General features: G+C 36.6%; 1 protein-coding gene across 3 annotated transcripts in view; it reads right to left on the reverse strand.

The window, feature by feature from the left end:
• LOC116463631 (disintegrin and metalloproteinase domain-containing protein 10) overlaps positions 1-25,438 on the reverse strand; it is a 158,683-nt gene that overhangs the window by 18,941 nt on the left and 114,304 nt on the right. For all 3 annotated transcript variants that reach the window (XM_032146816.2, XM_032146817.2, XM_058434761.1), the window contains exons 9-11: positions 19,258-19,421; positions 13,780-13,963; positions 7,565-7,715 (exon numbers count right to left, since the gene is read on the reverse strand). In XM_032146816.2, coding sequence (XP_032002707.1) covers positions 7,565-7,715; positions 13,780-13,963; positions 19,258-19,421 — 499 coding nt within the window. The remainder of the gene's footprint in view (positions 1-7,564; positions 7,716-13,779; positions 13,964-19,257; positions 19,422-25,438) is intronic.

Raw genomic sequence — 25,438 nt, forward strand, 5'->3', positions numbered from 1 at the left:
TTTGATACGCATCTTTTTGTTTGTATGTATTATTAGAAAATGTTTATTGTTTTTGTGTGCAAAAAAAATTAATTAAAAAAAAACGTAAAAAAAAAAAAGAATTCAATGAATAAAATAAAAATATATAACAGCTTCAACAGCAGACTTGATCAAGCAAAAGAAAATCTCAACTTCAAGATAGAGTGTTTGAAATTACTCATTTAGGGGAAGGTAAAAAAAAGGAAGAAAGCCTATAAGACTTATGGGACACCACAAAGTGAATAAATTTTCATATTATAAGAGCTGCAGAAGGTTGGGTGCAGTGACTCATACCTGTAATGCTAGAACTTTGGGAGGCTGAGGTGGGAGGATCACTTGAGCCCAGGAGTTCAAGACCAACCTAGGCAATGTAGTGAGATCCCATCTCTGCAATCAATCAATCACTTAAAAGCTACAGAAGGAGAAGAGGTTTAAAAAGGCACAGAAAACCTATGTTTTGGCTGGGTGCACTGGCTCACACCTGTAATCCCAACACTGTGGGAGGCCAAAGCAGGTGGATCACTTGAGGTCAGAAGATTGAAACCCCGTCTCTACTAAAAATACGAAAAAAACTAGCTGGGCGTGGTGGCAAGCACCTGTAATTCCAGCTACTCAGGAGGTTGAGGCACAAGAATCGCTTGAACTTGGAAGGCAGAGGTTGCAGTGAGCTGAAACTGTACCACTGCACTCCAGCCTGGGTGATGAAATGAGACTCTGTCTCAAAAAAAAAGAAAGAAAAAAAGAAAACCTATTTTTTAAAATAATAGCTGAAAACGTAGGTCTTCTTTGAGGATTTATAGTCAAATGGTCAAAAGTCAGGGACAAAGAGAATTCTAAAAAAACAGCAAGAGAAAAGTATCAAGTCACATATAAGGGAGTATCTATTAGACTAGCAGCAGATTTCTCAGCAGAAATTTCACAGGCATGGAGAGAATGGGATAATATGTTCAAAGTACTGAAAGAAAAAAACAAATAGGCAGCCAAGAATCTGTAAGACTTTATTTGTCCCTCATTTCTGACGGATAGTTTACAAATTAGCAGCCAAGAGTCTATACCCAGCAAAACTACCTTCAGAAATGAGGGACAAATAAAGTCTTTCCCACACAAGCAAAAATAGGAAATTCATCACCACCAGACTGACCCTACAAGAAATACTCAAGGGAGTCCTGCACCTGGAAGCAAAAGAAACCAATAATCACCATTATGAAAACACACAGAATTATAATGCTAACAACCTACACCACCACCACCGCCATTACCACAACGCTGTACAGCACATGCCACTGTGATACACAAATAAGAAAAAGAAGAGTCAAATGTGATCACTACAGAAAACTACCAAATCACAATGCTGAATGAGAGAAAAAAAAGGGAGAATGAATATGCAAAAACAAAACAAAACAAAACCAAAAAACGGCCAGGTGCAATGGCTCACGCCTGTAATCCCAGCACTTTGGGAGGCCAAGGCAGGCAGATCACGAGGTCAGGAGATTAAAACCATCCTGGCTAACACGGTGAAACCCCATCTCTACTAAAAATACAAAAAATTAGCCGGGCATGGTGGCGGGTGCCTGTAGTCCCAGCTACTAGGGAGGCTGAGGCAGGAGAATGGTGTGAACCCAGGAGGCAGAGCTTGCAGTGAGCCGAGATCACACCACTGCACTCGAGCCTGGGCTACAGAGCAAGACTCCGTCTCAAAAAAAAAAACAAAAACAAAAACAAAAAAAATTAAAAAAAAAAAAACAGAAAATAATTATCAAAATGACAAGAGGAAGTCCTCACCTATTGACATCAATCATGAATATACACCAATTAAATCCCCCTACTTAAAAGACACAACCTGGCTGAATGGGCCTATTTTAATCTCTTCTCCCTCTGTAGCTTTTAAATTACTTATGTATTCATTTATTTGTAGAAATGAGATCTCACTATGTTGCCTAGGTTGGTCTTGAACTCCTGCTCAAGCAAAACTCCCAGCTCAGCCTCCTAAACACATGACACATCCAACTATAGGCTGCTTACAAGAAAATCATTTTACCTGTAAAGACATATATAGACTACAAGTAAAGGAAGACAAAAAGATATTTCACTCAAAAGAAACAAAGTAAGCAAGAGTAGCTACACCTGTATCAGATAAAACAGATTTTAAGTAAAAAACTGTGAAAAGAGGGCCAGGAGCAGTGGCTCACGTCTGTAATGCCAGCACTTTGGGATGCCAAGGCGGGCAGATCACCTGAGGTCAGGAATTCAAGACCAGCCTGACCAACATGGCGAAACCCCGTCTCTACTAAAAATACAAAAATTAGTCGGACATGGTGGTACATGCCTGTAGTCCCAGCTACTCGGGAGGCTGAGGCAGGAGAATCGCTTGAACCCAGGAGGTGTAGGTTGCAGTGAGCCGAGATCATGCCACTGCACTCAAGCCCGGGTGACAGAGCAAGACCCTGTCTCCAAAAAAAAAAACTGTGAAAAGAGACAAAAAAAGGTCATTATATAGTGATAAAATGTTCCATTCAGCAAAGGGATATAACAATTCTAAATCTATATGCACCTAACACCAGAGCACCCAGATACATAAAGCAAATACTATTAGATCTAAAGAGAAAGATCAACTCCAATAAAGTAACGGTTGGAGACTTCAATAGCCCATTCTCAGTACTGGACAGAGGATCTAGACAGAAAAACAAGAAAGAAACACTGGATTGGAACTGTACTTTAGACCAAATAGATCTAACAGACATTTACAGAACATTTCATCCAACAGCTGTGGCAGAATACACATTCTTTTCATTAGCACATGAAACATTCTCCAGGACAGACCACATATTAGGCTATAAAACAATTATCAATGGATGTTTAAAAACAGAAATCATATCAAGTATCTTTTCTGAACACAATGGAATAAAACTAGAGATCAATCACAAGGGGAACTTTAGAAACTGTACAAATACATAAAAATTAAACAACTTGCTCCTGAACAACCAATGAGTCAATGAAGAAATTAAAAATGAAGTTTAAAAGCTCTCTGAAACAACTGAAAATAGACAAACACAACACACCAAATACTACGGGATACAGCTAAAGCAATATTAAGAGGGAAGTTTATAGCAATAAATGTTTACATAGAAAAAGTAGAAAGATAAACAACCTAACAATGCACCTCAAGGAATCAGTAAAGCAAGAACAAACCAAACCCCAAATTAGTAGAAGAAAAGAGGGCCGGGCACGGTGGCTCATGCCTATAATCCTAGCACTTTAGGAGGCCAAGGCGGACAGATCACAAGGTCAAGGGATCAAGACCATCCTGGCTAACACGGTGAAACCCCGTCTTTACTAAAAATACAAAAAAATCAGCCAGACATGGTGGCAGGTACCTGTAGTACCAGCTACTCGGGAGGCTGAGGCAGGAGAACAGTGTGAATCCAGGAGGCAGAGCTTGCAGTGAGCTGAGATTGCACCACTGCACTCCAGCCTAGGGAACAAAGTGAGACTCCGTCTCAAAAAATGAAAAATAATAAATAATAAAAAAATCAACAACATGAACAGTTGGTTTCTTGGAAAGATAAAATCAACAATCGATTAACTAGACAAGGAAAAAAAATCCAAATAAAATCAGAAACAAAAAAGGAGACATTATAACTGATACCACAAAAATACAAAGAATCATTAGAGACCATTACAATAAACTATATGCCAATAAATGGGAAAACCGAATGAAAATTAATAAATTCCTGGACACGTACCACCTACCAAGATTGAAGTAAGAATAGAAAACCAACAGACCAATCACAAGTAACAAGATTGAATCAGTAATAAAAAAAAAAGTTTCCCAACAATACTTCCTGATCACCAGGTAAAATAAATAAGACAAAAAGAACTAGAACAAGAAAAGAATGTCCACTCTCACTATGGTTATTAATATAGTAATGGAAGTCTGAGCCAGAGCAATTAGGCAAGAGAAAAAAATAAAGGACATCCAAATTGGAAAGGAGGAAGCCAAACTGTTCCTGTTTGTACACAGCATAATCTTAATAGACAACCCTTGAAGCTCCACTGAAAACTCTTAGAACTGATAAATGAATTCAGAATAGTTGCAGGATACAAAATTAACATTAAAAAACCAGTTATGTTTCTATATACAAGAAAATAGCAGAAAAAGAAATCAATCTCATTTATAATAGCTGCAAAAAAAAGAGTAAGTTTAATAAACGCAAAGAGGTGAGTTTATTAAATTTCTACAAGGAAAACTATAAAACACTGATGAAAGAAACTGAACAAGTCAAAAAAAAAAAAAAAACACATTTCATGTTCATGGACTGGAAGAATTAGTACTGTGAAAATGGCCATACTACCAAAAGCAATCTATAGATTCAATGTAATCCCTATCCAAATACCAATGACATTCTTTACAGATAAAGAGAAAACAATCATAAAAGCCATATGCAACCACAGAAGACTCCAATAGCCAAAAGAATAAAGCTGGAGGCATCACACCACCTAATTTTAAAATATACGATAAAGCTATCGCAACTAAAACAGCATGATACTGACATAAAAACAGACACATCAACCAATGAAACAGAACAGAGAATTCATAAATAAATCTATATATTTACAGCCAATTGATTTTTGACAAAGGTGATTTTTGAACATTCAGTGGGGAAAGGACAGTCTCTTCAATAAGTGGTGATGGGAAAACTGGATATCTATATGCAGAAAAATGAAATTAGACCCCTATGTCTCACCACATACAAAAACCAAATCAAAATGTAATGTAAATTTAAGACCTGCAACTATGAAACTACTAAAAGAAAACATTGGGGAAAGACATCAGGACATTGATCTGAGCCAAGATTTTTGAGTAAGACCTCAATAGCGCAGACAACAAAAGCAAAAATAGGCAAATAGGGTTACACACACCAAAAAGCTCCTGCACAGAAAAGGAAACAATCAACAGAGTGAGGAGACAATCTGTTGAATGGCAGAAAACATTTTCAAATTATTCATCTGACTAGGGACTGATAGAATGTATAAGGAACTCAAACAACTCAACAGCAAAAAACTAAATAATCTCACTGAAAAGTAGACAAATGATCTAAATAAACATTTCTTAAAAGAAGACATATAAGTTGCTAACGAGTATATGAAAAAATGTTCAATATCACTAATCATCAGGGAAATGCAAATCAAAGCCACAGTGAGATACACCCAGTTAAAATGACCATTATCGAAATGATCAAATAAATAAATAAAGACACTGGCAAGGATGTGGAGATCAGGAATCATTAGTTTACTGCTGGTGGGAATATAAATTAGTATAGCCACTGTTTAAACTGGTATAGAAGTTCCTCTAAAAACTAAAGATAGATCTACTATATGATCCAGCTGGGTATACATCCAAAGAAAAGGAAGTCAGTATATAAAAGGGATATCTACAGCCCCCTGTTTATTGTATCACTACGCACAGTAGCCAAGATACAGAATCAGTCTAAGTGTCCACCGAGAGACAAATGGATAAAGAAAAGGTGGTATATATTTGGTCACAAAAAAGAGCAAAATACTGTCATGTGCAGTAACATGAACGGAAATAGAAGTCATCATGTTAAATAAAATAAGCCAGACATAGAAAGACAAATAGCACATGTTGTTACTCATATGTGAGAGCAAAGTAAGTTGATCTCATAGAGGTAGAGAGTAGAATGGTGGTTACAAGAGGATGAGAAGGGTAGTGGGGAGGTGGATAAAGAGAGATTGGTTAATGGGTACAAACCCACAGAAGGAATGAGCTCTAGTGTTTTGATAGCACAGTAAAGTTACTACAATTAACAATAACTAATTGTAAATTTCAAAATAGAAGATTTGAAATGTTCCCAAGACAAAGAAATGATAAATATCTGAGGAGATAAATATCCTAATTACCTTGATTTGATCATTACATACTGTATGCATGTATCAAAATATCACCTATACCTCATAAATATGTATAATTATTATGTATCAATTAAAAATGGAATAGGGGCCAGGCACAGCGGCTCACACCTGTAATCCCAGCACTTTGGGAGGTCAAGGCGGGCGGATCACGAGATCAGGAGATAGAGACCACCCTGGCTAACAAGGTGAAACCACGTCTCTACTAAAAATACAAAAAATTAGCCAGGCGTGGTGACGGGTGCCTGTAGTCCCAGCTACTTGGGAGGCTGAGGCAGGAGAATGGCATGAACCCGGGAGGCGGAGCTTGTAGTGAGCAGAGATCGCGCCACTGCACCCCAGCCTGGGCGACAGAGCAAGACTCCGTCTCAAAAAAAAAATTTAAAAAAAAAGGAATAGGAAGCTACTAAACCAGTCAAGAAAAGTGTTTGTCTTTTTTTTTTTAATAGTCAAAGCATACTACATTCCACATTCTTGCCCTGTTTACCTTTAGTAAAGGGCTATAATGGAAAATGGATTTAATATTAGGCAATTCATCAGTATTTTTTCAGTTACATCACACATTAGTTAATTTATCACTTTCTCTCACATTTTCATACTAAAATCAAACTAGGATACACAGACCAGCCATTTAAAACATATTGAAATGGCCAGGTGCGGTGGCTCACGCCTGTAATCCTAGCACTTCGGGAGGCGAAGGTGGGCAGATCGCTTGACATCGGGAGTCCAAGACCAATTTGGCTAACATAGTGAAACCCCAACTCTACTAAAATACAAAAAATTAGCCAGGCATGGTGGCACACACCTGTAGTCCCAGCTACTCGGGAGGCTGAGGCAGGATAATTGCTTGAACCTGGGAGGCAGAGGTTGCAGTGAGCTGAAATCATGCCACTGCACTCCAGCCTGGGCGACAGGTTTTTTTGAGACTCCATCTCAAAAAAAAAAAAAAAAAAAAAAAGTATTGTACAAACAATTGCTTACACTGCTACCAAAGTAAATTTGACAAATGAAATAGTTACATTTCGCCAAGTTAGAAAAGTAAATGGAAACCACATTAACTAAATATTTAAAGTTAAGATTTTTAAAATATGGAAGATAGTTATATTTTCACAATAAGTAACTAAAGAATATGTATTTTTTAGGATTCTTTTTAGTATGTCCTTTGAGTATGTCCTTTTGTTAACACTCACCACACAAATTACTATTAAAAGTAGTCCAAACAAGCCTGGGCAAATGGCGTAACTCTGTCTCCACAAAAAAATACAAAAATTAGCTGGGTGTGGTAGCACATGCCTATAGTCCCAGCTACTCAGGGGGCTGAGGTGGGAGCATCAATTGAGCCCGGGAGGTAGAAGTTGCAGTGAGCCGAGATCATGCCACTGCACTCCAGCCTGGGCAACAGAGTGAAACCCTGTCTCAAAAAAAAAAAAAAAAAAATGTAGTTCAATCTGCCAGTAACAGAGCACTAACCAACACTACTTCAGAAAAAGAAAACAAACAACAAATAAAAGCAAAGTTTCAAAACCATATGCATCTCTTAATCTCAGTTTTAAATTTGTCATAACTGCATTCAGGCAACTTTGTAAGAATGTTAACATCACTGAAATTAGCAAGGTACCTGCACTGCTTCCCAGGTTTCAGTTTGCATTTTCTTCCCTCTGGTTGATTTGCATCGAAGCAGCATTCATCTTTACACTGGTCACTATAGCCACAATCACATTCTTCACCTTGTTCTACCATTCCATTTCCACAAATAGGTTGGCCAGATTCTGAGGAAAATAAACAAGACAAGGTAAGTATTGCGTGCACACATTAATTTTATTTAAAATTCACAAATTCTTTAGACCATCATAACAAAGGGACAGAGGAAAACTTTGATGAATAAGTAGAACCAACTGGGAATATGGAAATCACGAGATCTAATTCTAACAGGGGTCTGCTACTAACTAGCAATGAGATCTTGGGCAAGTCACTTGCCTTTTGGGGCCTTCAGTTTCTTAATCTGTACAGTGAGGGTATTTGACAGAGGGTCCCTTCTAGAAGCAGTAACTTGCAAGTTAGGCCATGCTACATTGAGCTTTATTGACTGTACTATTTATATCACACAAATACAAATCAAGTTAGTGCTTCACTAACCAGGAAAAAAAAATTAAGCCTTTTTTTGCAACAGAAAATTTCGAACATACCTAAAAGTAGTAAAAGAATAGGTACAATGAACTCCCATGTACCAATCCCTCATCTTTAACAACTATCAACAATATGCTGTTCTTGTCTCATTTACTCCCACAATTTTTTTCTGGAGTATTTTAAAACAACCCCACCTAACATATTATTGTCCCTGTAAATACTTCACGATGTATCACTAACACAAAGTTTTTTCTTATTTAAACCTAACCATAATAAACATGATCATATCTAACAAAATTAATAACATGCTTAATAACATCTAACAGCCAAGCCATGTTCAATTTTCCTCAAATGTCTCTTTACAATTTGTTGCTGTCAATCCAGTTTCAAACCCGAGGTTCCCCTAACCCCAACTCCTCCCCTCATGGTTGCTTTTTGACAGGTCTCTTATGTTCTTTTAACGTATAATAGATTTCCCCATTTTTATTTATTTTTATACCATTGATCTGTTAAAGAAGTTGGGTGATTTTGTCTATGAAATCTCCCACATTCTATTTAGCTTATTGTAATGCAATCAGTAGGTAATTTTTTTTTATGTACATTAGTTTTGCTGCTGAACTAAACCAAGCCCCTTAAGGCAACAAACATGTATTATTTATATCTTCTGTATTCTCACAGACCTTAACGGTATTGAGCCAGATCTTGGTTGATTAAGATTAGACAGTCTCATCTAAGCATAGTGAATAATTTTAGAAAATTTCTTCAGCAGTCTTCTAAAGTTCTTTGATTTTTGTCAATGGAATTTAAAATTGGAACAGAAATGCTCCTCTTTGTAAGATCATAAAATCAAACAGCTTCAGCAACTGCAGAGAATGATAAAAATCAAATGCCTTAAATGTTCTAGGAAATAAAACTAACTTCCAGGGAGTCTGTAACTTGCTAGAGACCATATATCCCAGTATAGGCAAAACACAGACTATACCTAGGGTTTTCTAGGTCTACAATCTGGTGCTCTTTTCTTTCTACTACACCAAATCGACGTGGAAAACAGTCATTGTACAGGCTTTCAGTTGAGAAATGAATAAGTAGAAGGGAACACATACATACATCTCAACACAGGAACCCATACATCTCAACACAGGAACCCCACAGGAAGCCCATCTAAATCAAAAATGTTCTAGAAAGACTGGCTTTATATTCAGATAATTATTTCTTTATGGTAAATTATCTTCCTTTATTTATATCTGCAATATAAAACAGAAGCTTGGCATGAACATATGCACTCGCACCAGCCCAGAAGAAAGGATCTGGGACAAAGCCACTTGGCAACAGGACTGGGAACACAGACCCTCAGGGCACAGAGGAGCCTAGCTGAACCCTGATTTCAGGGGCCCCAGGGATATTGCTGTGGAGGCCCCTGCTCTCCAGAGGCAGACTGGCCTAGGTGAAAGCAGAAAGTTCATTCTTAACCACATCGACTATTTTTAAAAATCTTGGAGGTCACTGAAGCTTCACCCCTGTTTCACTTTAAACCATCTCTTTTGTTCTCAAAAACTAGAAGCATGCACTATTTATAATAGCAAACACATGGAATCAACCCAAATGCCCATCAATGATAGACTGGATAAAGAAAATGTGATACATATACACCATGAAATACCACGCAGCCATAAAAATGAATGAGATCATGTCCTTTGCAGGGACATGGATGAAGCTGGAAGCTATCATCCCCAGAAAACTAACACAGGAACAGAAAACTAAACACCACATGTTCTCACTTATAAGTGGGAGTTGAATAATGAGAACACAAGGACACAAGGAGGAGAACAACACACACCAGGGCCAGTCCAGGGGTAGGGGGTGAGGGGAGGGAGCACATTAGGACAAACAGCTAATGCATGTGGGGCTTAAAACCTAGATGACATGTTGATAGGTGCAGTAAACCACCATGGCACATGTATACCTATGTAACAAACCTACACATTCTGCACTTGTAACCTGGAACTTAAAGTGAAATTTAAAAAAAAAAAAGGTCAGGCAAGGTGGCTCACTCCTGTAATGCCAGCACTTTGGGAGGCCGAGGCAGGCGGATCACAAGGTCAAGAGATCGAGACCATCCTGGCCAACATGGTAAAACCCCGTCTCTACTAAAAATACAAAAAAATCAGCTAGGCGTGGTGGCACGTTCCTGCAGTCCCAGCTACTCGGGAGGCTGAGGCAGCAGAATGGCTTGAACCTGGGGGCAGAGGTTGCAGAGAGCCGAGATTGCGCCACTGCACTCCAGCCTGATGACAGAGTGAGACTCTGTCTCAAAAAAAAAGCAAAAACAAAAACAAAAAAAACTAGAAGCATGCATCTGCACATATATACTAGGCGAATAATAATGATTTTTACAAGTCTAGTAATAATTTTATAATTCACATGACACATAATTTATAAGAAAACAAATAATGAAGTCAGAAAATGATACATTATTTACTACATATTAATTTTTATTTCATATAAAATTAGTACTTCAAGTTAGTTATTTGCTAACAGTTTAAACAACAGTGAGGTACTGTTTGTTTGTTTGTCTGAGATAGAGTCTTGCTCTGTTGCCCAGGTTAAAATGCAGTGGCACGATCTTGGCTCACTACAACCTCCAACTCCTGGGTTCAAGGAATTCTTGTGCCTCAGCCTCCCAAGTAGCTGGGACTACAGGTGCACGCCACCACGCCTCACTGATTTTTTTATTTTTTGTAGAGACAGGGTTTCGCTATGTTGGCCAGGCTGGTTTCGAACTCCTGGCCTCAAGCAATCTCCCTGTCTCGGCCTCCCAAAGTGCTGGGATTACAGGCATGAGCCACCCTGTCCGGCCTAAAAATACTGTTTAAATGCAAAAATTATAATAGGTGCACATTTTGTTGTAATTTAAGAAAAAATTTTCTTTCCTGTTAATACCTACAAAGCAATATGTACATTTTTAAAAGTCAACTTATATCAGAAGGTTTACTGTGAAAACCCAGTTTACAAATGAAGAATCTTAATGTACCTGTACATTAAGAAGCATTAGAAAAACAACCACTGATAATAACAATAACAAAAATGATAACATCAATGTAATTTCAATCTGCCCTTTTAAAAGAAAAAGAAGGCTTTAAAAGATAAGGCCAATCAATACAATAAAAAACTGATTAACTGGACCTCACCAAAATTTTAAACTTTTGCTCCAAGAAAGAACTGTGAAAAGGGTGAAAAGACAAGCTACAGACTGGGAGAAAATATTTGCAAACCAGTATCTGACAAAGGACGTATCTAGACTATATAAAGAACTCTCAATACTCCAAAGAAAAGAAAAAAGTCCCACTAAAAATGACCAAAAAACATGGACAGGCATTTAATCAAAGATGATTTATAAATGGTCAATAAGTACATGAAAAGATGTTCAGCATCATTAGCCACCAGAGAAATGCAAATTAAAACCATGAGATATCACAACACGCCCATCAGAACAGCTAAAATAAAAAACTGTGAAAACTCCAAATGGTTGTGAAGATGCAGAGAAACTGGATCATTTGTGCAGTGTTGATGAGAACATAAAATAGTACAGCCACCCTGGAAAAGAGTTTGGCAGTTTTGTACAAAGCAAAACAAGCAATTGCTATATGGTCCAGCAATTGGATTTGGGAACATTTATCTCAAAGTAAAAACTTATGTTTATACAAAAAACCTGTACATGAATGTTTACAGCTGCTTTATTCATAATAGCCAAACACTGGAAACAGCCCAGATGTCTTTCAAATGGATGGTTAAACAAATTGCAGTACATATATACCATGGAATACTACTCAGAAATAAAAAAGAACGAACTATTGACAAAGGCAACAATTTAGATGAATCCCCAGGGAATTATGTTGAGTAAAAAAAGGCAACTCCAAAAGGTTGTATACTGTCTGATCTTATTTATGTAACTTTTTGAAGTGACAAAATTTTGCATATGGAGAACAGGGTAGCAGCAGGGAGGAAGGAACAACAGAAAGGAGGTAAGCATGGTTACAAAACAATGAGGGATCCTTGTAATGACAGAAGTGTTCTGATTCTTGACTGTGATAGTGGATACATAAATCTACGCATGTAATAAAATTGTATAGAACTAAATACACACAAAGAGAAATGAGAACAAAAAAAAACTAGGGAAATTGGAATAAGATCTATGGATTTTCTCAATATCAACATACTGGTCATGATATTGTACTACAGTCTTACAAGGCATTACCATTGGAGGGAACTGAGTGAAGGGTACAGAGAATCTATTACTTCTTATGAACTGTATGTGAATCTATAATTATCTCAATAAAATTTCAATTAAAAACAAAATCCCATGCTTATCTGGAAATCTTCCTCAATTCTTTCTCCTTTGCTGTCACATGTTTAACCCCTCTTTAAGTGCTCTTAATGTACAAAGATGAATAGGCCTCAGTGTTTCCCCTAAAGAAACCTATGGTCTTGTGAAATAGGACAAGGACACACACACAAAAAAAACCCTAATACAAAGTAAATATTTAGAGTATGTTCAATATCACACGAAAGACATAACAGATGAACAGAAGAACAAAATCTGGTCTATACATATAATGGAATATTATTCAGCCATAAAAAGGAATGGAACTCTGATACATACTAAAACACAGACAAACCTTGAAAATATTATGCTAAGTGAAATAAGCCAGGCACAAAAGAACAAATATTGTATGTCCCCACTTACATGAGATACCCAAAACAGGCCAATTCATAAAGACAGAAAGTGGATTAGAGGTTACCAGGGGCTGAGGGGGAAGACAGAGCTTTACTGCTTAATGGTTATAGAATTTCTGTTGGGATGATGGAAAAGTGTGCAAATGAAGAGTGAATGTATTGATTATATTCACATTCAACATTGTACATATAATTAATGTCACAGAACTGTACATTTAAAATCAGTTTAAAATGGCAAATTTTATGTTATATATATTTTGCTAAAATAAGAAATAATTTCATAGTAACTTTATTTACATTAGCCCAAATCCAAGGTATTCATGATAGGAGAACAGACATACAAACTAGGACATATTCATACAATGTAATACTACTCAGCAATAAAAAGGAGTAAAATACTAAAGATGAATCTCGAAGCTGTATGCTGAGTTAAATAGCCTTCCACAAAAGGATACAAACTGTATACTTCCACTTATATGAAGACAAAGACAATGTATAGTGAAATAAATCAAACAGCAGTTGCCTCTGAGGGTGTGTTGGGACAAAGCCTGATTGGGAAGGGTGATAAAAGAAAGTTCTGGGGTGACAGAAACATCCTGTATCTTGCTAGGTAGTTTACAGAGGGAAATGCATCTGTCAAAACTTATCAAATGATGCACTTAAAATTTGTGCATTTCACTTATGCAGAAAACAGAAAAAGAACTATAAGCAATATTGAACTCTAGTTAATGATTTGTAAACTAAAATGTTTAGGTGTGAAGTATACTGATGGCTGCAACTTACTTCAAATTGCAATAAAACATGAATTGAGAGATGGCAAGATTAAGAAATAACGAGATAAAGGAAATACAGCAAAGTGTTAGCAACAGTAAAATGCAGGTGGTGGGTATGTCAATAATCACTATAGAATTCTTTCAAGTTGTCTGAATGTTTGAAAATGTTCATAACAAAATGTTAGGAAAATATACATACCAACAAAACAGTTGTTTCTCTTCTTCTCAAGAACTTGGCTTATATTTCTAATACTACAGAGTGAGAATTTATTGTTGTTAAGTTTGTCCCCAGATGTTGCTCTTGCATACATGATGTAATTGCCATTTTCTTTTTGCCCCAAATTCTTAGATTCTCCTGGTGTGCACTCTGTTCCAGAATCATGCTGTCAAAAAGAATATAAAGTTACATAAACAGGAAGTAAAATAAGGTTTTCAGGTCAACTGATTAAACGTAATGTTCTCATTAGGAAAACAATGGAAGCTTGTGGACTCTCCTTTAAAAAGGATCTTACAATTGTTTTACACCTTGAGTAGGAAAAGAATTTGCTCTTTTAGGGGTCACTGTCTTAGAAAAGACGGAAAATCAGTGGAGGTCTAGCCATAACAATGTATAGCTTTGTAAGCCGGGACTAGAATTGAGGACAGACTGTCATAAAAGTCTATTAAAAATAAGCTCACCTACTTTTAAAACTAGTAACGTAAAATAAACTACTTTAAAACTACTAAATAGTCTCTAACATATATATATGTTAAATTACATGGTATGACTAGTTCAGAGAAGACAGAGGTGGGGAAAGACAAAAAAATCAAGAGACTGGCAGGGGGATAAATACACACAGAACAGGAATCTAAGACAGCTAACTTAATAGCCAATACATAAAGAAAGGTAAGTAAAAATGCTGACTAAGAACAGAAACACAATGATATTATTTTTAAATGAAAAATGGTAAAAGCCTAGAGATAAAACCAAAATACTGCTTTACCAAATAAAGAGGAAACAGAGTTCTGTGTACATGTAACATATAAATGCACATAAGTGGTGTTCGGTTTCGATACATTTTATTGAAGAATCAGATACATACAGCATAGCTCCCTGAATTTTCTCAAAGTAATGCTTATGAGATCAAGCAACAGAACACTACTACCAGATCCCAGCAGCCCCTGCCATCCTGGGGGATATGCACTAAAACAACCCTCACAATGCCCCTCAAACAATTCAGAACACATCAGAAGGGGCAAAAAACACTGGACACTAGAGTAATCGTGCTATTTAATTAAAATCTTGTTTTAAATACCCAACAACCCCACTCTCAAGAAAGAAAAAGACTGTCCAAGGGCGTTTTGTTTTTTCCTAGAGCCCAACTAAGTTACTTTCATTTTCTATTCCCTCTTCTGAGGCAACTGTTAAATTAAAAAATGTGTCCTCTACTATCACCTTTATTCTTCCTGATACCTCTTGCCTTTCTCCTGAATCTAGATTCAGCATTTAACAACTCTATACTATTCACCAATATTATCTTGCTTTATGTTTTCAACCTATAAAATTCAATTCAGTTTCTGAAAAAGGTGTAGCACTAGAATTCTCAGCATTAGAGTTTTAGAAACGAAAGAAAAAAATCCCAATTCTGTGTAACTCTTGATGTCATCACAGAATATTTTGCCACTTTTCAATTCAGTAAATATTAATGAATGTCCAGTGCTATAAAACGAGGCACTAAAATATAAAAATATAAAGATGAGAAAAGTATTATCCCTAGCCTTCAAGGCACTTACATTCTATTTTTAAATGATAGCAAATCTTGACATATCTGCTTAGTCTGACTTGCTGCTGCATAAATCCATTACAGATATCGCTAGTCAATTATTATTTTACTAGGCCAGAGTATATTACAATAGATCATCATTAACAGGAATAGAAGGGGGAACACGTTGTAAGCAAGCATGCCAGCTATTTGCCATCCTCAGATAACGAATAAACCAAGCACATGAATAAGCAAAACACAAAATAGAACATAAAGGCCATCTTGACTGGACCCGCACAAGTCCTAAAAGTTCAAATCAAGAGAAGGGTTTCACAAAGAAACTATAATCTTTGTGACAAGAAAACAGAAAAATTTTTCTAACTATAAGAAAGAAAATTAAGAAAACAAAATATCCATAAATAAAAATTCAATCATAATCTACCATGCACTGTAACTATTAAAATTTTGATCTATTTCCTATCTGACATATCTAGCTATATCATATTTTAATATAAAATTTGGACTACACCATGTGTACAGTTATAACTTTTTTTTTTTTTGAGACAGAGTCTCACTCTGTCCCCCAGGCTGGAGTACAGTGGCGTGATCCTGGCTCACTGCAACCTTGGACTCAAGTCATCCTCCCCCACCTTAGCTTCTCGAGTAGCTGGGACTACAGGTGCAGGCCACCACACCCAGCTAATTGTTTTTGTGTGTATTTTTGGTAGAGACGGGGTTTCGCCATGTTGCCCAGGCTGGTCTCGAACTCCTGGGCTCAAGTAATCTGCCCGCCTCGGCCTCCCAAAGTGCTGGGATTACAGATGTGAGTCACCACAGCCACCCTCCATGTGTACAGTTATACACACCTTTCTTTCAGCTTAACAGTATAAAATGAGCACTGCAAAACTTGATATTTAAATGACTGCAGAGCATTCCGTGGTATTTTCGTACTGTAGGGCCATTTAGGCTGCTTAAAACTTTTTGGTATTATAAATAAAACTATGATGGTTATATTTTCTTAATTAAGGGCCATATTCATTTACATCATCTAACAACATGGATCAAGAGTTCAACAGGCAGACATGGGAAGGAACTGACTTTCTAGCGGAGGAAAGTTTTAAAGGTCTGTGAATTACTTAATTTGACAGACGAGGGGAGATAATGCTAGAAATATACTTAAACCCCAAATTATCAAACACCCTAAATGTGAAGATAAGGAAATTGTACCAGCAATATTAGAAAGTAGTAGAAGTAAGTTAGTAAGCAGAAGTGGCATTTATTAGAACTGTATTTACACAAAGGTGAATCTGCTGAGAGTAGAATTTTCACCCTGAGAGACAGGAACTTTGTCTCATTTATGATTACAACTTCCTATAACAAAGTTTATAAAGTAGTTTATAATAGGTGCCCAATAACTATTTCAGATAGGATAAATAAATATAAGAAATAATGTAAACCACAGAAAAAGTAACATTGACATTACTACAAATGTATAAGAGAGAAAGAGATTTCAGATAAAGATGTTAAGGAAGACAGGTTCAGGTGTTTATGATTCTGGCTGATCTTACTATTAAATTACTCAACAAATATTTATTAAGCATTGTATAATTTGGATGTCTGTCTCCCCAAATTTGATCCCAATGTTGTTAGTGGGGCCTAACAAGAGAGGTCTGGGTCATGGGGGCAGATCCCTCATGATTAATGCTCTTCCTGAAGAGTTGGAGGTGGGTGGGTGAGTGCATTCTCACTCTCTTAGTTCCTGCAAGAGCTGGCTGTTAAGAGCCTAGTACCTCCTCTCTCCCCGACCCCACGCTCCCACCGCCTCCACTCTCGCCATGTGATCTCTGCACATGCCAGCACCTGTTGCCCTCCATCATAAGTGGAAGCAGCCTGAGGCCCTTACCAGAAGCTGAGTAGATGCCAGCACCATGCTTTTTGTACAGCCTACAGAATCATGAGCCAAATAAACCTCTTTTCTTTATAAATTACCCACCCTGAGATATTCCCTTATAACAACACAAAACAGATGAAGACAACCATCTACTATGGATACAGATGGCAGAATTAACAACATTTGCAAAAGAATGGGGTATAACTGAGCGTGGTAGGCAAAGAGTGTGAACCAATTTCTCCATTAAACAATAATATAACATTAATTTAATAAAAACATCTCACTGGCAGCTAGGTAGGAAAGAGATTAGACAAGAAGTGAAAAGAGAATGGTCTAGATTCCCTACTGCAAGTGTGGTTCACAGATGAGTACCAGCAGCAGCAGCAGCAGCATTATCTGGGAGTATGTTAGACATACAGAAACTCAGGCCCCATCAAAGACCTACTAAAAAAGAATCTGTGTTTTAAGATTCTCAGGTGATGTATATGCACATTAAAATGAGTGACCTGGGACTATAGGCCAGACAAGTAGCTGGAGGGGTACTAAAATTCCCCTGGTAAGGCCTGGAACCAAGATGACTTAGGGAAAAGAGAGGACACCTATCTGCTCTTGAAAATGCAAATCAACTATGAACAATAATTCTCTGCTCATCTCTAAAATTCCAAGTACTCTTTTAAGAACAGATCACAAAAGCAGTCAAGAGTTACAGAGTAAGCACATTTTAAATACCTTATCCAAGAACATTAATAATTATCAATTTCTGATTGGGACGTAGAAGAAGAAAGACTTGCAACTTAGTGAGATGGCACCTATTTTACAAACATGGGAAAAATTAGAGAAGTGCATTTGGGGATTTTAAGCTACAAGTAGACAACTTATTTTTAAAAAAATTTGCACTTTTGCAAGTGATAAGGTGAAAGTAAAATGAATTTACATACTGTTTTCAAGTGTACATTTCCAAAATGTTATCTTTAATAAGCTCTACCAAAATCACAAAGAATATCATTCAGTATTCCACATTTCTGTGTTGTACTGATCTTTAAGGTCACTTAAAAGATCAATATAATGGACTGGGTATTAGATAATATCAAAGATTGCTGTTAATTTTGTTAGGTGTAATAACCACATTGTGGTTATATTAGAAAATGTCTATTTTTTCAGGAATGTGTACTGAAATATGTAAGGATAGATAGAGTTCCTTTAAATACCTTAGCAAAGAAAAAGAAAGAAATACAGATAGAATATATGGCAAAATCTTCACAATTATTGGCTCTGAATTAGGGGTTGATAAAGTAGCCAGCAGCTTGTTTTTATATGGCTTAACTAAGAATGGCTTTTCCATATTTAACAAATTGTAAAAGCAACAAACACTGTACAACAGAAACCAAACACTGCCCCTGAAGCCTAAAATGTTTACTAGTAGGCCCTTTACAGAAAATGTTTGCTGATCCCTGTTCTGAATCATGGGCATATAAGGCTTTGTTGCACTATTTGTTCTACTTTTGTGTATGTTAGAATTTTTTCATAATAAAAGATTTTAAAATATCAATCTCATTCCACAGTAGAGAAAATACTTTAAAACATCAATCTCATTCCACGGTAGAGAAAAGATTTTAAAATATCAATCTCATTCCCTAAAAATGCTTTAACGGAAACAAAACAAAAAAACAATTTCTCACAATTTGCTGAACATTCAAAATGTACTTTTAAACAATGAATAATGATTCTCATTCAAAAGATACTTGAGTACATTATGTACTAGGCATTGTTCTAGGGCCAGGAGATATAGATATTATTTTGTCTGAATAAGCCAGATGAAATTCCTTGCCTTCACAGAATTCTGGCATTGTTATGCTTTTCTTATTTTAATCACAAACATTCTATCTTCCTCTCTTTCAGTATGGTCAAATACATTACTGTGCTCTGACATAAAAACTAAACACTCGTAAGTACATTTGTTTTCACTGTAAATTTTAAATAAATCACTCAACATAAAAATTAGACTAATAAGTATTTTTTAAGCTAATAATTAGACAATACTTACTGGGGATCCAAAGTTATGTCCAACTTCGTGAGCAAAAGTAATGTGAGAGACTTTGGGAGGTACATGAGACCCATAGTTCTGAACAGTAATAATTCCAGTGTTTAAGGACTTCTTCTTACCATCTGAATAGAGTTTACTTTTTTCACATATTCCTCCAGAGCTTCCTAATCCAGAACAAAAAAAATGGCTAAATTAGCATCTGTTTCCCTTTACCCCCTAAAAAAGGTAATATATGCTATATTAAATGAAAACATTTCATATTTTAATCTAAAATAGAACTGGTACTCAAACGTATCACATATGCAAAAGTTTCTTTGGTCCAAGACTAAGAAGTCACTTCAAATAAAAGTTTGAATGACATTCATAAAGAAACTCCCAGGACTGAGTACACAGCCATTACAAAATGTTCTTCATAATCAAAATGTCCCCCAAATGTTGTTCCCATTAATTTAGGTAAACAAATATTTACATTTCCTTTCAATTTGAATATATCAATATTTACACTAAGTCAAAGTGTACATCCTTTCATCTTTTAAAAAGAAATGATTTAAGTTAAATGAAAGTTGAACAAAATATCCTCAAGAAGATTCTGAGAAAGTCACTTCTACAAAAAGCAGTGAGGCACATGAGTACATGATTCCCCGTCCTGAGATATAACATACAATGTATTTGTTAAAAAAGAATATAATTCTGTCAAGAAAGTTAAAAAAAAAAGGGGGGGGGTAGAGAAAAGCAGGAAAAAGAGAAGATGGGTGGGCAGGAAGGAAGAGATAGAAAGCAAATGAGGCAAAAGGTTAATAACTGATTAGTCCATCAAGAATTCACCACTGCTGAGCACAGTGGCTCACGCCTGTAATCCCAGCACTTTGAGAGGCCGAGGCAGGTGGATCACTTGAGGTCAGGAGTTTGAGACCAGCCTGGCCAACATGGTGAAACCCCATCTCTACTAAAAATACAAAAATTAGCCAGGTGTGGTGGTGCACACCTGTAATCCCAGCTACTCAGGCAGGAGAACTGCCTGAACCCGGGAGGTGGAAGTTGCAGTGAGCTGAGATTGTGCCACTGCACTCCAGCCTGGGCGACACAGTGAGACTCCGTCTTAAAAAAAAAAAAAAAGAAGAAGAATTTCACCGTACTATTCTTGCAACCTTTCTGCAGGTTTGAAATTTTCAAAAAAATTTAAAAACTGAATTATGATTGTTCCAATATGTCTTTAGGACACTATCAAATTTTAAAAGAAAAACCATATTTCCACTTAAATATTTTTATCATTTTGTACTTCATCTGTTCATTAACAGGGACTTTAGAATTTAATAGCAAATGACAGTGCTTTCACAGCCAAAATCAATTATGAGAAATCAGAAAAATAATAATAGGAAAATCAGAAACCACCTCGTCAATTCATGCCTTTATATAGACATTACACTGGTAAGATCATATTTTCTTTTAATTAACTTTATTATAAGATTTTCAGTGAGAAGTTATTTAGTTTATATTTATACTTAAAAGTTTTCCCTATTTGATTTTTAAAAGAAATACAATCAAATGGATAAGGGTATTACGATAACTGCTCTAATTAGCTTTCTATATACAAGTTACAACAAAGTTACTAAACCATTAAAAAAAAAGTCTAATATTGCTTCTCCTCCCCTTCCCATTCTCCCCGCTTCAAAAACAAGTCTAATATTTAGAATCCCTAATAAAGCATGTACAGAAGGCAATTCAAAACAGGTCTGCAAGAACAGCATTATACTACAACTGTTGCCTTGCTCCCATTAAATATAAGAAATATATGGCAACAAAACACAAATTTGAATTACTGTTACTATATAATTCAGAAAGCTGAAATGAAAAATGTGTATCAAAGAAACACGAGGTCAGGAGACCGAGACCATCCTGGCTAACACAGTGAAACCCAGTCTCCACTAAAAATACAAAAAATTAGCTGGGCATGGTGGCAGGTGCCTGTAGTCCCAGCTACTCGGGAGGCTGAGGCAGGAGAATGGCGTGAACCCAGGAGGTGGAGCTTGCAGTGAGCGGAGATCGCGCCACTGCACTCCAGCCTGGGTGACAGAGCAAGACACTGTCTCAAAAAAAAGAAAAAAGAAAAAAAAAGAAAATACAAGTAACATGCCCCACCATTTTCAATCCAGAACTCTGCCCACCTCAGGTGATGTATATGCACATTAAAATGAGTGACCCGGGACTACAGGCCGGACAAATAACTGGAGTCACACGCAAATTTAACCCAGCAAGGGGTTGAGAACCTTTACGATATTCAAAATTTACTACCTTTTCTACATTGACAACTGAGTAGAGAGAAAATACCAAATAATTTGTGAGTATTTAATATATTTTCTTAAGCTAGTTCTACTTTTGGAGCTCAGTTCTGAGGAGCACACCATTATTTCTGGAAACCAGAAAATATATAAATAAGTATTCTGTATATAATAATTATTGTACACACAGCATAGTTTTAAACAAATAGTAAATTAGCATCCTGCCTTAGTGAAGATTTGTCATGTGCAAATTGGTCCAATGCAGTACTGTCAAACTTGAATTAAGCATAGAAGCCTCCACAATTCAAATCTTTATCAGTTAAAAAAAAAAAAGTAAATAGGTATATTTTAAAATCTCTGATAATATACATTTTTCTGCACTTTTAGGGTCTGGCTAATTTAAGAGAAGAGTATACATAAATTAGAACATACTATTCTGAAATATAGTAATTTATATATTGCTTAACTTCTTAAACAACTGCTTTTGGTCTTTATGATTATTGCTTATATATGAAAGTTTAAAATGGCCGGGCGCAGTGGCTCACGCCTGTAATCCCAACACTTTGGGAGGCGGCGGCAGGCGGAATCACCTGAGATCAGGAGTTGGAGATCAGCACAGCCAACATGTTGAAACCCCATCTTTACTAAAATTACAAAAACTAGCCAGGCGAGGTGCTGCGTACATGTAATCCCAGCTACTTGGGAGGCTGAGGCAGGGGAATCACTTGAACTCGGGAGGCGGGGGTTGCCATGAGCAGAGATCATGCCACTGCACTCCAGCCTGAGCAACAGAGCGAGACTCTGTCTCAAAAAAAAAAAAAAAAAAAAAAGGAAGTTTAATATTTGTTGCAGGCTAATAGCACATGTTGGAGTAACTTGAAATACAGGAAGAAATAAAATACTATTTGTAACTCTGAAAGTCATGGTTTAATTTTTTAAATATTGCAACTAGTTTTGATATGCCAGAAAACTCAGTAATGAGGTATCATATATACCCACAGCTAAACCATTAACTCAAACTCAATTGCTATATATTTTAAATTTAAGATTTTACTATACATATATTCATCATTGACAAATATAAGTTGTGAATAACAATGAGAAGGGTGAAATGTTTTAAATTCAGGTCAAAAGTAATTATTGATGAAGGATTCAATAAGCAACAAAGAAGTATAATGACAATTTTCTATCTACAGGATAGTTTGAGAGCCAAAGTTGGGAGTATCTGTCCTAAACCAAAACAGACCAACTCCACCCCACCCTCCAAAAAAAAGTCTTAGAAAAAAGACAAGAGTAATATGACACCTTGATATATTCCATAAATACAGTTTTGACGTGAGGAGGCCAAACATTAATAGTAGCATGCTGATCATACAATATTAATCTAAGCAGTAATTCTGGACCAGACCATAGTACTACTCCCAGAAGTGTTACTAGGAAATGTGAAAGCACAGGCATTTGGCTTTCAAGTCTGGAGAGCACTACTCACATGTAATGGGTAGGGATCAAAGATGTTAAATATCCATGGGGTCCAGACAAGCATAAAATGCCAATAGCAAGTGTCCTATTGCAATATTTTAATGATGTAATTTTCCCAGCATTTGAAATTATACTTTTAAACTATGGGTTAAGAATTCAATAAGCTGTGGGTTATCCCGAGAACCCTGTATTAAGTTCCGTATGCTCTCAAATTTCAGTATGTAATATCAAACTAAAACATCTAATCTAAAAAAAAAAACAGAAGAGACTGTTTCTACCAAATGATATGCCTCAAACAATGTTCTTCACAAATAGAGGAGTACTGAAGGTTTCAGGACTAACTATAGAGATGAATTCCAAAGCCAGCCTCACTCAAAGACCAGGCCAAACTGAGACTATGTTCATTCAGTTAACTGATAAGACCTATAGGTAGAAACATGAAGACTCAAAGGAAGAGCAAAGACAGAATTACAATGAAAAAACAACCAGAAGCAAAATGATTTTCCTGAATTTACAGACAGAAAACAGACAAGAATCCTGTCTCCCAGCTCTCAGTCCATTGCTCTTCCCATTATGCTGTGACAATTACCCAAAATTATATCAAAATATTATAGCTTAGTATGATTTTATAACTCTTCTCTCTCAAGAAAGAAGAAAACAGATTCCACCAATGTATAACCTCTACTAAGAAGCAGAAAACATTTCAGCTTCTTATTTGAAACATCTAAGAAAAGGCTAGGATGTTACTGTGTGTGTGTGTGTAGATTTTATTTATATCTATATAAAATACCTAGTAATATAATTACCAAATGAACTGAATCTGGAGTTAAAAGGTCCAGATTCCAGATCCTGTTCCACCTCTAGCTGTGTGGTATTAGGTTGGTCACAAAGTTTCTGAACACAAGTTTCTTCATCTGTAGAAGGGAGACAATAATACCTACACCTCATAAGGGTATTGAAATAATCAAGAATAAATATATAACATTCCTTGTTTTTAAAAAAAAAATTAGTCAAATATGAAACTCAGTTCAGCTAGTAGTAAGGGCAAAGACAAGTGAAGAAGCTGGCAGTGTTATTTCAAGGCAGGTAACCTACACTAGAAAAAGTCGGACCAAAGGAACAAAGATCCCTTTTCTTTCCCACTCTGGCCTCTATTCTTCTGTGCCTGCCTAGCCCCTCCCCAGCAGCTCTTAGAAGATGGCTTCCAAGAGCCGAAGTTAGGGGTTTAACATAGAGTAATGGAAGCAGACATCTAATGTCTGAAATAAAGAGAGATAATAATATAAAAGGAAAAAAAGCAGAGTGGGGGAAATGGGGATAGAATGTTGACAATGGGAGTCTTAGTTTTCGACTTTGGTTGCCAATCACCATATTCTTGCTCATGAAGTACACAGGAAGTATCTTGTTTCACCTTTATGAAGACCCTAATAATGAAAATACAGAGGCGGGTGGATCACGAGGTCAGGAGATCGAGACCATCCTGGCTAACACGGTGAAACCCCATCTCCACTAAAAATATAAAAAATTAGCCAGGCATGGTGGCGGGCGCCTGTAGTCCCAGCTACTCGGGAGGCTGAGGCAGGAGAATGGCGTGAACCCGGGAGGTGGAGCTTGCAGTGAGCGGAGATCGTACCACTGCACTCCAGCCTGGGTGACAGAGCAAGACTCAGTCTCAAAAAAAAAAAAAAAAACAAAATACAAGTAACATGCCCCACCATTTTCAATCCACAACTCTCCCCACCTCAGGAAAATGAGCAGCATCACAAATGGTGATCCAAATATCACAAACAATGAGACACAAACACTGAGTGTTCCAAAAACCCATAACTACAGTTTAATCATAAGGAAAACATCTGACAGATTCCGAATAGGGGAGCATTCTAAAATATGCCTGACCAGTACTCCTCAAAACTGTGAGGGGACGGAGGATGGAGATTTGAGAATAACTAATCTGTTCAATTTTTTGTAAATCTAAAACTGTTTTAAAAAATAAAGCCTACTTTTAAAAAAAAATGAGTAGCTGAATCTAAAGACATGAGAATATCTGAAGATTTAGGAAGAATTTTACCAAATTCCTACAGAACCATTACAACCTTAAGTACAATAGTCTGTAACTGAAAATGCAAAATGGCAGAAAGTTTTCAGTTTAAGATCACATACTCACTTACCCAGGAGGCATTTTGTGAGCAAGCTTTAGAGACAAAAATATTAGTGTGGTGCTTCTCAAACTTCAGTGTGCATCAGAATCACTTTGAGAACTTGTTCAAACTAAGACTGTTGGGCTCCACATCTATAGCTTCTGATTCAAGAGACTGGGGTAGTGCCTATGAACTTATATTTCTAACAAGTTCCTAGGTGATGCTGATGGTGCTACTCCATGGATCACACTTTGAGAACCACTTGTTTGAGACTTCACAACTACT

This window comes from Hylobates moloch, unplaced genomic scaffold, assembly GCF_009828535.3.
Source record: "Hylobates moloch isolate HMO894 unplaced genomic scaffold, HMol_V3 SCAFFOLD_45, whole genome shotgun sequence".
Lineage (NCBI taxonomy): Eukaryota > Metazoa > Chordata > Mammalia > Primates > Hylobatidae > Hylobates > Hylobates moloch.